This window comes from Balaenoptera ricei, chromosome 13 (assembly GCF_028023285.1).
Source record: "Balaenoptera ricei isolate mBalRic1 chromosome 13, mBalRic1.hap2, whole genome shotgun sequence".
NCBI classification, from domain to species: Eukaryota; Metazoa; Chordata; class Mammalia; order Artiodactyla; family Balaenopteridae; genus Balaenoptera; species Balaenoptera ricei.
Window position 1 is genome coordinate 63,622,412 of NC_082651.1, and position 14,209 is coordinate 63,636,620.

General features: G+C 40.3%; 1 protein-coding gene across 3 annotated transcripts in view; it reads left to right on the forward strand.

Annotated features, from left to right (window-relative positions):
• The first annotated feature begins 1,232 nt into the window (after positions 1 to 1,232).
• The window catches only part of STPG4 (sperm-tail PG-rich repeat containing 4), a 60,818-nt gene continuing 47,841 nt past the window's right edge, over positions 1,233 to 14,209 (forward strand). For all 3 annotated transcript variants that reach the window (XM_059943407.1, XM_059943406.1, XM_059943408.1), the window contains exons 1-3: positions 1,233 to 1,316; positions 3,150 to 3,206; positions 4,342 to 4,599. In XM_059943407.1, coding sequence (XP_059799390.1) covers positions 1,281 to 1,316; positions 3,150 to 3,206; positions 4,342 to 4,599 — 351 coding nt within the window. In that variant the 5' untranslated portion in view covers positions 1,233 to 1,280. The remainder of the gene's footprint in view (positions 1,317 to 3,149; positions 3,207 to 4,341; positions 4,600 to 14,209) is intronic.

A 14,209-nucleotide genomic window follows, 5' to 3' on the forward strand; every position in this document is an offset into this window, starting at 1 on the left:
TTTCACTCAAGCTAATCACCCCGTGTAGGTACCAATATATTATCACCTCCATATAGACAAAGAGGCACAATAAATCAGCAAATGCAGCCAGGGAGAGGAATAATCAATGCAATGATGACAAATAGAGGTCAAGTTTGCTAAGAGCCTGAAAAATCCCCATTGGATTTGGCAACTAGATAACTGGCTGGCTTAGTTACTAAATGCAAGTTTAACTGAAAGTTGCCTGCACATGTCAGATTAAGATGGTTTTAGGAAAGTATGGGGGTGGGGGTGAGGAAAGAATTGAATCCACATTACTCTTGAAAGTTTGTGAACGGAAGTAGAAACTCCGTGGTGTAGTGGACAATGGGGCACTGGAGTCAGACCCCTGGATTTGAACTCTGGCTCTGCCACTTCTGTGTGATGCAGAGTAAGCTGTGCTAAACTGTCCAAGGAAGCTTGTTTCCTTGTTCATAAATGGAATTAATACCTACTTCACAGGGTCGTTTTGAGGATTAAATATATGTGAAATATCTGGAACACAGCAGATACTCCATAAAATGGAACTGTTACGCTTAAGGGGACGTTTGTTTTTAAAGATGGTAATGTTTATAGGTTGAGAAGCTACAGCCAAGAGGTTGAAAATGAAGAGGGTCTATACGGATGGTAAAGGGTAATCCGTGGTTTTACAGCCTGTTGTGTTTAGTACTCACTCCACTTCTCAAAAGTGACACCCCCAGAACTTCCATCTGGAGGAGTTTAGAAACAATCTTAGGAAGTGGGTGCTATCCAAAGGGGGAAAGTGGTGGAGGGGTGGAGGTGGTGGTGGGATGAATTGGGAGATTGGGATTGACAATGTATACACTAATATGTATAAAATAGATAATAACCTGCTGTATAAAAAAATAAAATTCAAAAAATGAATAAAGTGGGTGCTGAGGTTGATTTTTGCCTTAAATCTTAAGTATGCGTATCAAGCATGAGGTGATTTGGGAAAGGGCTGATGGAGATCCTGGGGCGCTTTAGCCTTTGCAGGTCTCCCTTGGCGCAGATACTTGCCGAGGGCTCTCTTAGCGACTCCCGCGCTCTCTAGGTTTCCTTACCACGCATGTGCCTGACAGTCTCGACCCATTTCCTCTGCGTGAGGCTTGCTGCGGGCCCTCCAAGCGTGTGCCCGCCTCCCTTCCCCCACATCGGGAGACGAACCTGGCGGGTGCCCTGCGCACGCTCAGGAGCCGGCGGACTGAGGCGCCTCCTGGCAACCGGACGCCAGCCTCGGCCTAGGGAGCGAGGCGGCAGCAATGGACCAGACAATCATGGCCATCGCCTCCGCCGCAGTAAGGGAAGAAGCGAGGCGGGGCGGCCTCGGTACCGCCTTCCTTCCCTGCCCTCCCACCTCCACAACAACGTCCCCCTCGCCGAGCTCCGCCCCAAGTCCCACCTCTCTCTAATCCCGGGCTCTGGCGCCCCTCCGCTTCTCCCTACCTTCACGTCTGCACCTGCCGTCCTTTCTTCCCGATCGGTATTTGAATGCCACTTCGTTTGCTCTCCTCTTCCCTCGCTCTCCCCTATCCTTCCCATTCGCCCTTTGTTTTCTGTGTTGTTTTTTCCCTCTCTTACCTACTGCTAATTGCACTGGACAACTGTTTTAATAGGGTAATTAGATTTCTTTCACTTTCCCCTCTGTCTGCCGAGAGAATGCGTTTTTCCTTCCTTAGTCTATTGGACACGTTTTTGCCCTGCTTCCTACTTTAGTATTTATAAAATAATTGAAAGTATCTTTGTTTAGTTTTTAAATAAATTTGGGCAAGGGATGTCTAGCCCGTCTTGTGTAAAGTGATTCACCCCTGAAGTGAATTGGAAGTGGGAGATAGGTGAAGTTGAGATCACCTGTCTTGGGCAAAACAGAACAGCAGCCGCCAATTACCTTCCTTTAGATGTATCATGTTTACTTCTCCCTTCTTCCCACCTCATTTCCGTGGTCCTAGGTAGAGGTGGAGGCCTGTCTCGACCTGCCTGAAGTTTGATTTCTGTGACTATAAATGTGCAACAGAGAAGATTCAACATAAATCTAATAAAGGGAATGTATAGGAAGAAAGTCAGACTTAGCAGTGCGTATGAAACAATGCTTTTTTAGAGAAATGCCTATATTTCATAGTAAAACTGAAGCCCAAGGGTACTTGTAAGTGGATATAAGTTGCTAGACAGGAATAATTAATTATCTCCGTTGACTGATTAGATTGTTTATTATTTTTAATGCCTTGTTGCTTGAGATAACCTATATTTCATAGTAATAACAAAAGTATTCTAAATGAAAGTAGAACTCAATATTTTAATGATCTTACCTACTGGAAATAGCACAAAAGGAAAAAACTAAACAACCGTGTTCTGTTGACAGTGAAGCTGAAACAAATATGGGATAATAAGTGGGTGTAAAGTACTTACTATGGAAGACAAGAGCGGGCTTGGAAACTGAAGACTATCAAAATAATCTGCTTGGTAACTTGACAGATGAGATGTTAAAAATAAAAGCTGCCACTTACTGAGCCCTGGTTGTGGGTACAGGTTTTACAATGCCTTATTTTCATGCCAGGCCTGGTGCCTTTTTTTGTATTCCTAAGAGGAAGCTGAGGTTCATGAGGGTTAACTTGCCTAGTGCTCCTAGCCAATGGCTGAGCTGGAGTTCAAGCCCAAGTCATAGCATATGTAAATCCAGGAAATGGCAGTGTTCAACATTTGCCATATCGCCAGGAATTTGTATCCCAATATCCCATTAATTTGTTGACTATACATTTTTACCTTGAGCTCCCTGAGCCATAAATCTTAATAACAATTATACTAACACAATTTTGGGTTTATACAACTCTTTTCCTAAGAGCACCAAATTTTGTCACCTCTAATTATTCTCATGACATCTCTGTGAGATGGGGATGTTTATTACTCTAATTTACCCAAAGGGAATTTAGATGTTTAAAAAGCACTTAAGGTCATAAAATAGTAATTTAAGGAAATATTACAGGCAAAATTTATCATTATGTAGCTTTTATTTTAATTCAGGCTGACCAGTTTGGTACTGGTATCCATTTCTTCAAGTACATGTTTTATAAGTGATATTTAACTTCCAGGGATCACTTCTAAAATGAATATGCACATTTTATGTTTATTAATAGAAACCAAGCCGGAAGGCATCTTTTGAAAGAGAAGGATGGTGGAGAATAGCATTAACAGTATGTATATTTTCATCCTTTCCTATTCAAAGTATTCTCATTCTTATTGGTATTATAATCAGTCTAACCTGATTAAGTCACTAATACTTAATTTTAAGAAAACAATGGTTGTTCAAATCTACATGGGCCTATTTCATATTTATAATTTTAGTATCAGCATATGACTGAGAAACTAACTTTAAATTTTGAATGCTGTAAAAGCTTGTAAGTAAAACAACTCTAGGAATCCAGGTGTTTTACAGGATCTCTTAATAAAGTCAACCTAGTTTATGACCTTGGTGAGATTACACAAGGAAGAAAAAGCATGCATTCTGGAAATGTGTTTGATTTTGGTTTTTATCTTACTTAGATAAAAAGTAAGAGTCTATGATAACTTTTGTTAACATGGTCAATGTATGAAAGCAAGACCATAATATACGAAAGAAAGATGACTGGAAGATCCGCCTCTCAAGATACATTGTTTCTATATGGCAGAAATATTTTCTGTTCACACCTTTCTATAACAGAGGGGCCTCAGGAGCCAAAACCTCCTTGGAATTGAACTAATTTTAATGGTAGAACTTAGCTCAGTGGGAAGATGGCCACAAAAGCAGCAGCAACTAAACTGTCAGGTCTGGCCATTCAGCCATACTGTGGTTGTGATTTGAAAGTACCAAACTTCTTATGGGACTAATTAGGCCATGTATTCTGCCAGTTCATCCTCAGTCTCGTGTTATTATCCTTTAGCTTCCCACTTGAGGACTAGAAAGAAACACGTGGTATCTACTAAGCAGAAGTAGGATAACTTCTGTTTAGTCGCAAAGCTTATCCTGAGGGGGTCTCATGAGAGGCCTGACATTTACAGTCAAATTGAATCTCAAGTTTAAGTATCTCTGAAGCTACTTTTTAAAAAGTTAAAACTTCAACTATGGCCATAACCCATTTGCTATTATTTAGCAATTGTCTCAGAAAGGAAATCATCATGATTGTCTTGAAATATTGTTCTGGGGGGAGTGTTTACTCTATTTGATAGAATCTTATTAAACTGTAAAACAAAGAGAAATGCTACTTAGGAGTGACCTTTGCAAGAATGATGCTTCAAGAGATGTTAACCAGTTTACACACTGTCTTTAAAAATGATGTCAATTCTCCACAGAACACTCCTAATCCTGGCACTTACCACTTGAAAACTTTTATTGAAGAATCTCTATTAAATCCAGTGATAGCAACATACAGTTTTAAAAATGAAGGAAGGAAAAAACCACCTCTTCTGCAAAGAAACGATCTGGTACTAAGTGACCTTCCCCAGTACATGCCTCCTGACTTCTTGGACTTGTTAAAGAAGCAAGTGGCCACCTACTCGTTTAAGGACAAACCACGGTCAAACCCCAGCACGCTGGTTTACAGAGATCAGGTAAAGCACTAATAGCAGCTGCCTTTGTATGGGAAAGCTACCAAGAGGCCCCGAGGAAAATATTCTCTATACTTAGAGTGTATCTTCCCCAGGAGAAACTGAAAACCTGTAGAATGCCTTATTTCGTCCAGAAATCAAACAAAGGGCTTTCTCATTTGCAAATATATCCAGCAGGGTGTATCCCTGTGAGACCTCCTCAACCTAAAGTGAGTACATGGGGAAATTTTTTTTCCCTCGCTGGGAACTGTTGGCAGGATTCCCCTGACTTGGGGTCTTATCTGTGATGGGGCCATGCTTCTGGTCTCTCCAAGCAGTTGATATGGTGTGCCCTCTTCTTTTAAAGAGAAAACTTTGCCTTTCAGTCAGTAGTCCTCTTACTAGAGCGTGAGTATAACTATACACCATAGGGAAGCTTTTGCAAGAATTTCTTGTAGAAATGAGCACCCTGGTACCAGGAGGGTCAGGGTGAACTCTCAGCTCCACCAGTTCATGCATCACATTGAGAATTCAGAGAACTGCTTGCTTATAGCCCTGGGCTAGGCTCTTCTGAGGGAAGATGTTCCTGACTTGGAAATATTTAAATAACAACACAAGAGCCCATAGATCAAGTGCTGAGATAAATAGTGTAAGAGGAAATGCCAGGGGGTGGGATTGAAAGTCTGGAAAGCTCCCTGGATTGAGTAGGACTCAAACTGGACCTTGGATAACATATGACATTCGTGTGGTTCTTAACAGTTTGCTGTGAGTTTCCACATATATTCTCCTAGTAGTTCGTCACAGGCATTCTGAGATAGGCAAAACGGATGTTAATCCCCATTTTGCAGATGAGAAAACTGAGGTGAATAGAGACAAAGTAACTGGTTCTGAGGCACATAGCTAATAAAGAGGGGAGGCAGTACTTTTAACGGAGGGCTTCTGAGCCCCAGTTTGATGCTTTTTCCAGTCTACCTTGCGCCTCTGGCCTTGAATGAGGGGCAGTGTTTCAGGGGGTGGAATCTGAGGGAGGCGTTTCACGGGAGGGGCAGAGCACTGTCTGGGGCCTGCCCAAGGGCCAGAGTTGGGACTTGGACTTTGTTATTTGGGACTTTGGGCCTTAATATCTCCCATTTATAAAGGAGCTAATAATAGTATCAATCTTCACCACCTTATCATAATAATATGGTGATAACCTGAGAAGATGCATTGCCACAGGAGGTTGAATTAAATGGAAGGGGTGTGGTTAGTAGGGTGGACAAGAAGTCTTCAGCAGGACGAGCACATGTCGTATCCAACTGTGAACCCTTCCTGCAGCTTTGCAAATTATAGCTTTGAAACAGGACAGGATGATAAATGTTCATGGGATAAATCTTATCCCGTTTGGTTCAGTGGATGAATACAAACACTAAATTAGACTTTTATGACTTGGTATCAGGTAACCAGGCAACGTGTGAAATCGTTCTGGCCACCTCCAATACAAAATCATTCTTCGTTAGCCTCCCTCACCATTTACTTCTCTTCTGCTTCCTCTCTTGTGGCTTTTAGAGGTTTCTAAGGGTAGGCCCAGGCCCACTGCTGAAAGGAGAAAACATAGATGGTTGGTATTAGGCAAAATTTAAAGCTTTAAAAGACCAAAAGAGTGTGGCTTACCCAGAGGGATGGATAAAAACCTTCTGAAAACACACTTTTCCTGTTTCTTTCCTTTCTTTCTCCTCTCTCTCCCTACCTCCCACAAAGGCTTGAGCTCCAGAAACTGGAAGAATTAAATGTTTTCCTAATTTTCTGTTTCAAAGGCATATAATAATATATTCACGAGAGGAGAGCTATTCAGATGTAACCCTGTTTAGTCACCAATAAAATTCATAATTATGGTAAAGCAACTATACTCCAATAAAAATTAATTAAAAAAAAAAGAAATCCCTGCCTACTCTAAGGCTGTACACATATTCTCCTATGCTTTCTTCTAGAAACTTTATAGTTCTGTCTTTTGAATCTAGGCATATGATCCTGCTTGCATTAAAGTGTGTGTATGAAGTGAAGTAGGAGAAAAAAATTCATAATTCTGTTTTTTTAATAGCAGAACTCAGTAAAATAATAATTGGAATTCGAGGTAGATACAGTATACATTATTGTTATTTATTAAGATAGAACAGCATTCTCAAGTGTCATAATTTTTAATAGAATATTCACATTATACTTTGTTAGTGCTGTTCTTCATTTGTAAGAAAGTTTTTACTATTTTTAACACCTTTGTTCTGAAGCATGTAACTCAAGAGGAGAATCTATATCAAAGAATCATATGTGCATAGATATATTTATATTCACATTTGAACGTGTATGTGTGTGTACTCATCTATATCTGGCTCTTTCCAAAGAGTATTTGATATAGACCTACAAATTTTACAGTACTTTTTTTCTTATTAGAGAAATAATGTTTTTATTTTAGAATATATGTACAGAAGTGGGACCTTTTCTCTCCATTATATAGTTTTATGACCTGCTTTTTCCCACTGTTGCAGTCATCCCAGTAACCCCTGTGTTACTGCACCTTATTTCTGGATGATTTTAGCTCCCTTTGCACCCTGTCACTCTTTCCACTACTCCTGTCATAATTTCAGTACACGCATAGATGATGATTTTCCAACAATCTGGCTTCTCAGTTTCTTGAACTCTCCTGCACTTCTGCCCTCACTCCTTAAATTTTTTTCAACACCATTCATTTCAACCCTCCTTAATTTCAGTTGCATGCATCCCACTCTGATCACTCTCCCGTGGTCTTCTGCCTTACCCACTCTAGTATCCCAATCTCAACAATTCTTCTTTTCCCACCCAGTCTACAATCCATTGATCCCACTGTTGCCTGAAAAATGAGTTTGCCTCCTTGTGGGTGTCGAACCAAAAGATACAACTAAGCCAAAGAGCGGGAGGAGGAAGGATTTATTACTTGCAGCCAGTTAGGCGAAAACAGGTATCTTTCCCAAAGCAGTGTCTCCCCAACAGCAAAACTGGGCAAGTCTAAAGCTAAAGGTACATGCATATTCATGAGGGTGCTTGAGCAGAGGAGGATTCAGCGTAGGATCAGGGCAAAGGTCGACAGAGTCCAAGCTTTAGTTGATTGAAGTCAGGAGGATCAGCATCATCCTTCTATCCCCCACCTGGGTGGAGGCCTTAGTTCCTGCAGAACTCAAAGACGTGTATCAAATTGTTACGTAGATCCCTTGAGGAGGAACTGGGACTCTGTTTTATCGCTGACCTATTGTTCCTTGACTGCTTTTCCTCTGTTCCTGCATTTCCTCACTTCCCTTAAGATCATTAATTACCGAGGCCAGGCTTAGATCACAAAATGGCTTAGGCCAAAAATGGCTTCTCTTATGTCAGGAAAGCCATGCCTGGTTCTCTTTCTCTGGGGACTCCCTACCCTATCTGCTTATACTACCACCTTTCATTGCCGCTCAACTTTCAGTGCTTTCCTTCCTTTCAAAGCTTAAGTTAATCATTAGAGTTACTCCCTGCACACGCCCTCAATTCCCTGGCCCCTGATGGCTCATCTTACTTGTTTGGCAAAGCCACAACCCTGGTCAAATCTCTCTTCGAACTTTGAACCTGCATCTGTGTAGCCAAATGACTAGTCTCATTTTAAATTCTTCACCTCCTGTGGGCCCAGAATGGACTTCCCTAGTCTGTTTACTCTCCCATTCTCCTGGGTAGCTCTCTCTCACATCTCCCCTCTTTCCAAACCCCTGACACCTCCTCCTCAATCCTCATTCCTGTTTTCCTCTTCTCAGCCTTTTGGCCGGTTCAGCCCCTCTTCCCTGCCCTCTTCCTGTTGGAGCACCAGGCACACAACACCTCTTCCCCATCTACACTCACTCCCCGCTGATCTGATTCAGTCTCAAGGCTTTGAACACCAGTTATTTGTTTGTGATTTCTGAATGTATATCTCCTGCCCAGCCTTCTCTGTTGAACTCCAGACTTGTATATCCAACTGCCTTTTTGACTTCTCCATTTTATGTCAAATTTAGGGTTTCTCACCCTTGGCACTATTGACTCTTGGGTCAGGATAATTCTTTGTGGTAGGGGGCGGTTCTGTGATTTGTAGGATGTTTAGCAGCATTTCAGGATAATTAGATGCCAATTAGCAATCCCCCCTCCAAGTTGTAACAACTGAAACTGTCTCCAGACATTGCCCAAATGTCCCCTGAGGAAGTGGGGAAACAAAAACCAAAAAAACACTCCTGATTGAGAACCTCTGGGTTCAGGCTTTGTGATAGTCGGTGTGATCTCTGAGTGGCTGTTTTCAGGGCCAACAGGTTGATGGTGGATAGGCTTCATTTGTGACCTCACCTCTTGTGTCTCCCCTCACTCTCATCCTGCCCCACTGACCTCATCCTGGCTGCTTCTTGAATTTGCTACTCCCACTCTGACCTCAGGGTCTTTGCACTGGATTTTCCTTCATATGCTCTTATCCCAGATATCTGCATGGCTTACCCCCTCTCCTTCAAGTCTTTGTTCAAGTGTCACCTTCTCAATGAGCCTCATTTAAATTGGCCACCTGACACTCCTGACCTTCCTACCCTGCTCTTTCATTGTTTCCATAGCACCTAGAGCCCTCAGTATACTATATAATTTATTTGCACTTTGCATTTATTATTTGTTGTCCGCCTCCTTCCGTGAGAGTGAAGCTTCATGAGGACATGAATACTTATCCGCTTTGTTCACTGTTACATCTTTGCCTCTAGAACAGTGTCTGATGGTTAATATTTGTTGAATGCATGAATGAATTAATGATTGCTTACATTTCTGAAATCTGACTCGGCCTTACTCATTTTGGTTCCTTGGATGTGTGATTATCTTTGACTGTGTGTTGCTCGTTCCCACTGAAAGGTTGTTTTCATGAATTCCCTAAGATGAAAGCCTTTTTCCTTCAGAGAAGGTTTGCTTTTGGTTCTGCTAATACTTAGGGGAGCTACCAGTTTGGTGCCACTTGAAATACACTGCTTATGTAATCTTGGATCACTCTAGTGATGGGCATTTGGACTGAATCCATGAAAGGAACCAGCCCACGGTTACAGTCTCTCAAGGATGTGTTTCTTCCCCCTCACCCAATTCTCCTTAGCACCAGGACAACTCTTTTTGCAGTCCCTAGCATTGGGGTGAGGTGGTAGGTTTGCTTTCAGGAAGTCCCCTTTTAGGGCCTCCAATTCCTGTTGGTAGGACTTCCATTAAATCAGCAACATTGATGGTCCAGGCTTTGGCCTCTGGATTCTTCTAGGGCTCTGAAGTTCACTCAAACCCAGCTCTGTTCCTCTGCTGAGTTTAGTCTGGACCAGCATACATCCTCTGAGCAAAACTGGGCCATTTGCCTGTCTGGTTTCTTGCTATCTCTTGGTTTGGGGGGGGTTTATATTCCTTATTGTCATCAATTTCATATCTTTTTAAAAGCTCTTGTCTACTTTTAATATTTCAACTCTCATTTCTAGTAGTTGTCTGCAGTAGGAAGTTTCATCATCCAAATAACCTAGGCTGCCATTAGCAGAAAGCAGAACTCTTTTTTTCCCTTGGAAGTATATTGTGAATCTTTTCCACACCATCATGTATTCTCTACATCATTTTAAATAGCTGCATAGTATTCTACTGTAAGGACATAACCTAATACTAATACTGCATATTCAGTCATTTCCTGCTTTTAGTCAGAGAGTGGAGTTGTTGAGGAAAGGGCATGTAGATATCTAAGTCTTTTGAGGTGCATTGCCAAAATGCCCCACAGAAAAATTGTGCCCCAGTGCCACTCCACCTTGCAGAGTATCAGTCCAGGACCATTTAAAATGCACTGTTTATGTTTTCAACTGGAAACCTGGATCCAGTGATTTAAATGGGAAAGTTTAAAGCCTAAGCTTGAAATCAACATGGTAGGGGAGTTTCAGAGCAACCCAAAGTCAAATAAGTCTATGCCAGAGTTTCCCTACAATGAAGGGGGCGAGGAGAAGATGGTGACTCTGCCCCAGTCTGTAGGCAATGAGTCAGTACTGGCCAAGGTCAGCCAATGCAGAAGAGTAGAGTGCTATCAGGGAGTGAAGCTGCAAGGGAGTTTCAAGAAACACTGACCACTAACTGCATGGCTTCAACACTCTTGCATCAAAGGGTAAAAATGAGTCATGCTCTCTTATAATGCAATTGAAATGGACATTCTGGTTTAAAAATGAGCAAAGACACCAAAAAAAAACTATTAGAACTAATAAATGAATTTGGTGAAGTTGCAGGGTACAAGATTAATATACAGAAATCTGTTGCTTTTCTATACTCTAATAATGAACTGTCAGAAAGAGAAAGCAAGAAGACAATCTCAGTTAAAATCACAGCAAAAAGCATAAAATACCCAGGAATAAACTTAACCAAGGAGGTGAAAGGCCTATACTCTGAAAACTATAAAATACTGATGAAGGAAATTGAAAGTGATACAAAGAGATGGAAAGATATTTCACGTTCATGGCTTGGAAGAGTTAGTATGGTTAAAATGTCCATACTTCCCAAAGAAATCTACAGATTTAATGTAACCCCTATGAAAATACCCATGACATTTTTCATATAACTAGAACAAATAATCCTACAATTTATATGGAAGCACAGAAGACCCTGAATAGCCAAAGCAATCTTGAGATAAAAGAACAAAGCCGGAATTATGACTCTCCCTGACTTCAGACTATACTACAAAGCTATAGTGATCAAAACAGCATGGTACTGGCACAAAAACAGACACACAGATTAATGGAACAGAATAGAGAGCCCAGAAGCAAACCCACACACTTACAGTCAGTTAAGCTACAACAAAGGAGGGAAGAATATACAATGGGGAAAAGACTGTCTTGTCAGTAAGTGCTGCTGGGAAAACTGGGCAGCTACATGTGAAAGAATGAAATTAGAACATTTTCCCACATCATATACAAAAATAAACTCAATGGATTAAAGACCTAAATGTAAGACGAGAAACCATAAAGCTTCTAGAACAAAACATAGGCAGAACACTCTCTGACATAAATTGCTGCAATATTTTTTTGGATGTGTCTCTTCAGGCAAAGGAAACTAAAGCAAAAATAAACAAATGGGACCTAATTAAATTTAAAAGCTTTTGCACAGCAAAGGAAACCATCAACAAAATGAAAAGACAACCTACTAAATGGGAGAAAATATTTACAAATGATATGACCAATAAGGAAGGTGTTAATATACAAAATAAACAATTCACACAACTCAATTAAAAAAAAAAAAACCCAAAACCAAGACAATTAAAAATGGTAGAAGACCTGAATAGACATTTTTCCAAAGAAGACATACAGATGGCCAGCAGGCACATGAAAAGGTGCTCAACATTGCTAATGATCAGAGAAATGCAAATAAAAATGAACAGATGATACGAGCTAGCAATTCACAAAGAGATATACCAGTTGCTAAAAAACATAAAGTGATGCTTGGCTTCCACTAATTATTAAATAATTACAAAAGAACAAAAGCAGGTAGACACAATTTTTTGCCTGTCGAATGATAAACAATTTAAGTTGGATGATACCCATTATATTGGCAAAGGGAGTACAGAAAGAGATATTCTGTATGCATACAAATTTTTGCAAGTATTTTGGAGGATGGTTTGTCAATTCTTGTTCATATTTTAAATGCACATAGGGACCATTCCACTGTCAGGAGTTTACCCTAAAAATGGTCTTTTTAAAAAATATATTTATTTTATTTATTTAATTTCTTTATTTTTTTGGGTGTGTCAGGTCTTAGTTGCAGCATGCGGGATCCTTCGCTGCTGCGTGCGAGCTTCTCTAGTTGTGGTGTGCGGTCTTCTCTCTAGTTGTGGTGTGGGTTTTTTTTTTTCTCTCTCTAGTTGTGGCGCACGGGCTCCAGGCATACCTGGGCTCTATAGTTTGCGGCACACAGGCTCTCTCGTTGAGGCACACGAGCTCACTAGTTCCTACAAATAGTCTTATTAAAGTACACTGAGGTATTTATATAAAATACTGCAGCATTGTTCATAAATTTATCTAACTAGAGGGCTAGTTATATAATGGTACATCCATACAATGCTGTGCTACCATTAAAAATAATAAGGTATATCTATCTGTGTTGATATGGAAGCATCTCCAAGATATATTATTAAATGAAAAAACTCAAGGAACAGACCAATATTTATAGCATAATCCCATTTGTAAAAATAAAAACAATTCTATATACGATGTTAAATGCATATTGTTTTCTTGGGTGATACTTAAGCAATCATTAACAGTGGTTTCCATTTAGGAAGCAGAGGTTAGGCAGGGGGCAAAGAGACTTACCTTTAATTTTTTTTTCTTTTTGTAGATTTGACTTGTTTTCAGTGTGCAAGTAATAGTCTTTTCAATTATGTTCATTTGTAGAAATCAAAAATTTTTCCAACTAATATTTTTGCTCTTATTTCTTTTCATTTTCCATTTTAAAACTTATTCACTTCCTAGGCTGGAGACATTTCAATGAAAAGCACAATTAAACAAAATTTAAAATTTCTTCAAACTTCTGTCTAGGTTAGCTTTAGCATTGTCTTAGAAGATGAAACTTATGTGAAAAGAAACAAATGTGGTGATTCTGCCCCCTCCACCTCCCTATATCTGTTTTAGGTTAAAAGGAGGTAGGCAGGATGGAAAGGCACCCCTATTAACTCAGAGAATGAATCCAAGGATCCATTTCAATGTGTTCAAAAGACATCCTTGAACAGCTGATTGGGAGATGATGGTTGAGAAAATCTAACCATTTCATTGGTATTTGTTAGCTGTGTTCATAGCTGTGATCAAGTATCTCTGAAGACATGTTTATTTGCAAAGTGCTCCATGGTAAAATAACGGCTGAAGGAATGAATTTTCAACAGGATGGTTTTTCATTGAGCAAGGTATCCACAGAGAGAAACTTTGTGCCTAGGAGGGGGCTGGCAGGTAATACTTCAGGGACCCGAAGACTTAAGTTTTAGAATAATGAAGAGCAAAGCATACATAAGATGGAACAATTCATCATGCAATTAAATGAAAATAAAATGGTGCTCAAAGTTGGCTCATTTAGCAGATATTATTTGAGGATGAACTCTCATAGAGCAACTGCAAGGCAGAGCAATGATTGTCACAAGTAAATTTGTGAAGAGAATGGTAAATGAAAGTGAATCTGAAAGACGGATACAGAAGACATCTCAGGGACTGGGACTCACATAGTTTCTGGAGCTGATGAAAATTACAGGGTGCTGGTAAGAACAACATCATTGGTACCATTAGGCAGGCATATTTTGGAGAAAGTCCAATGTTATCTATTTCTCAGACCATAAAGATGTCTGGGTGGTGAGTCACTGATACTTCCATGTGAAGCAAGAGACCATTTCTCAGAGAAGAAGACACACTGGATGAAATTTCCACCAGTAGTACCTAAAAATATTGTACCTGACAGTCTTTTGGCTACATTCATCTTATGTGTATCCTGTTAGGATTTCTAACGGACTGAAAAATCCACCGTAGAAGAGACTGTCTCTCTGCCCGTTGTGAAACATTGCAAACTACCTGGGTGGCTCCACTATCCTTGGGTCTGTGGATATTAGCCCTGAGGTAAGGGAAATAAGGGA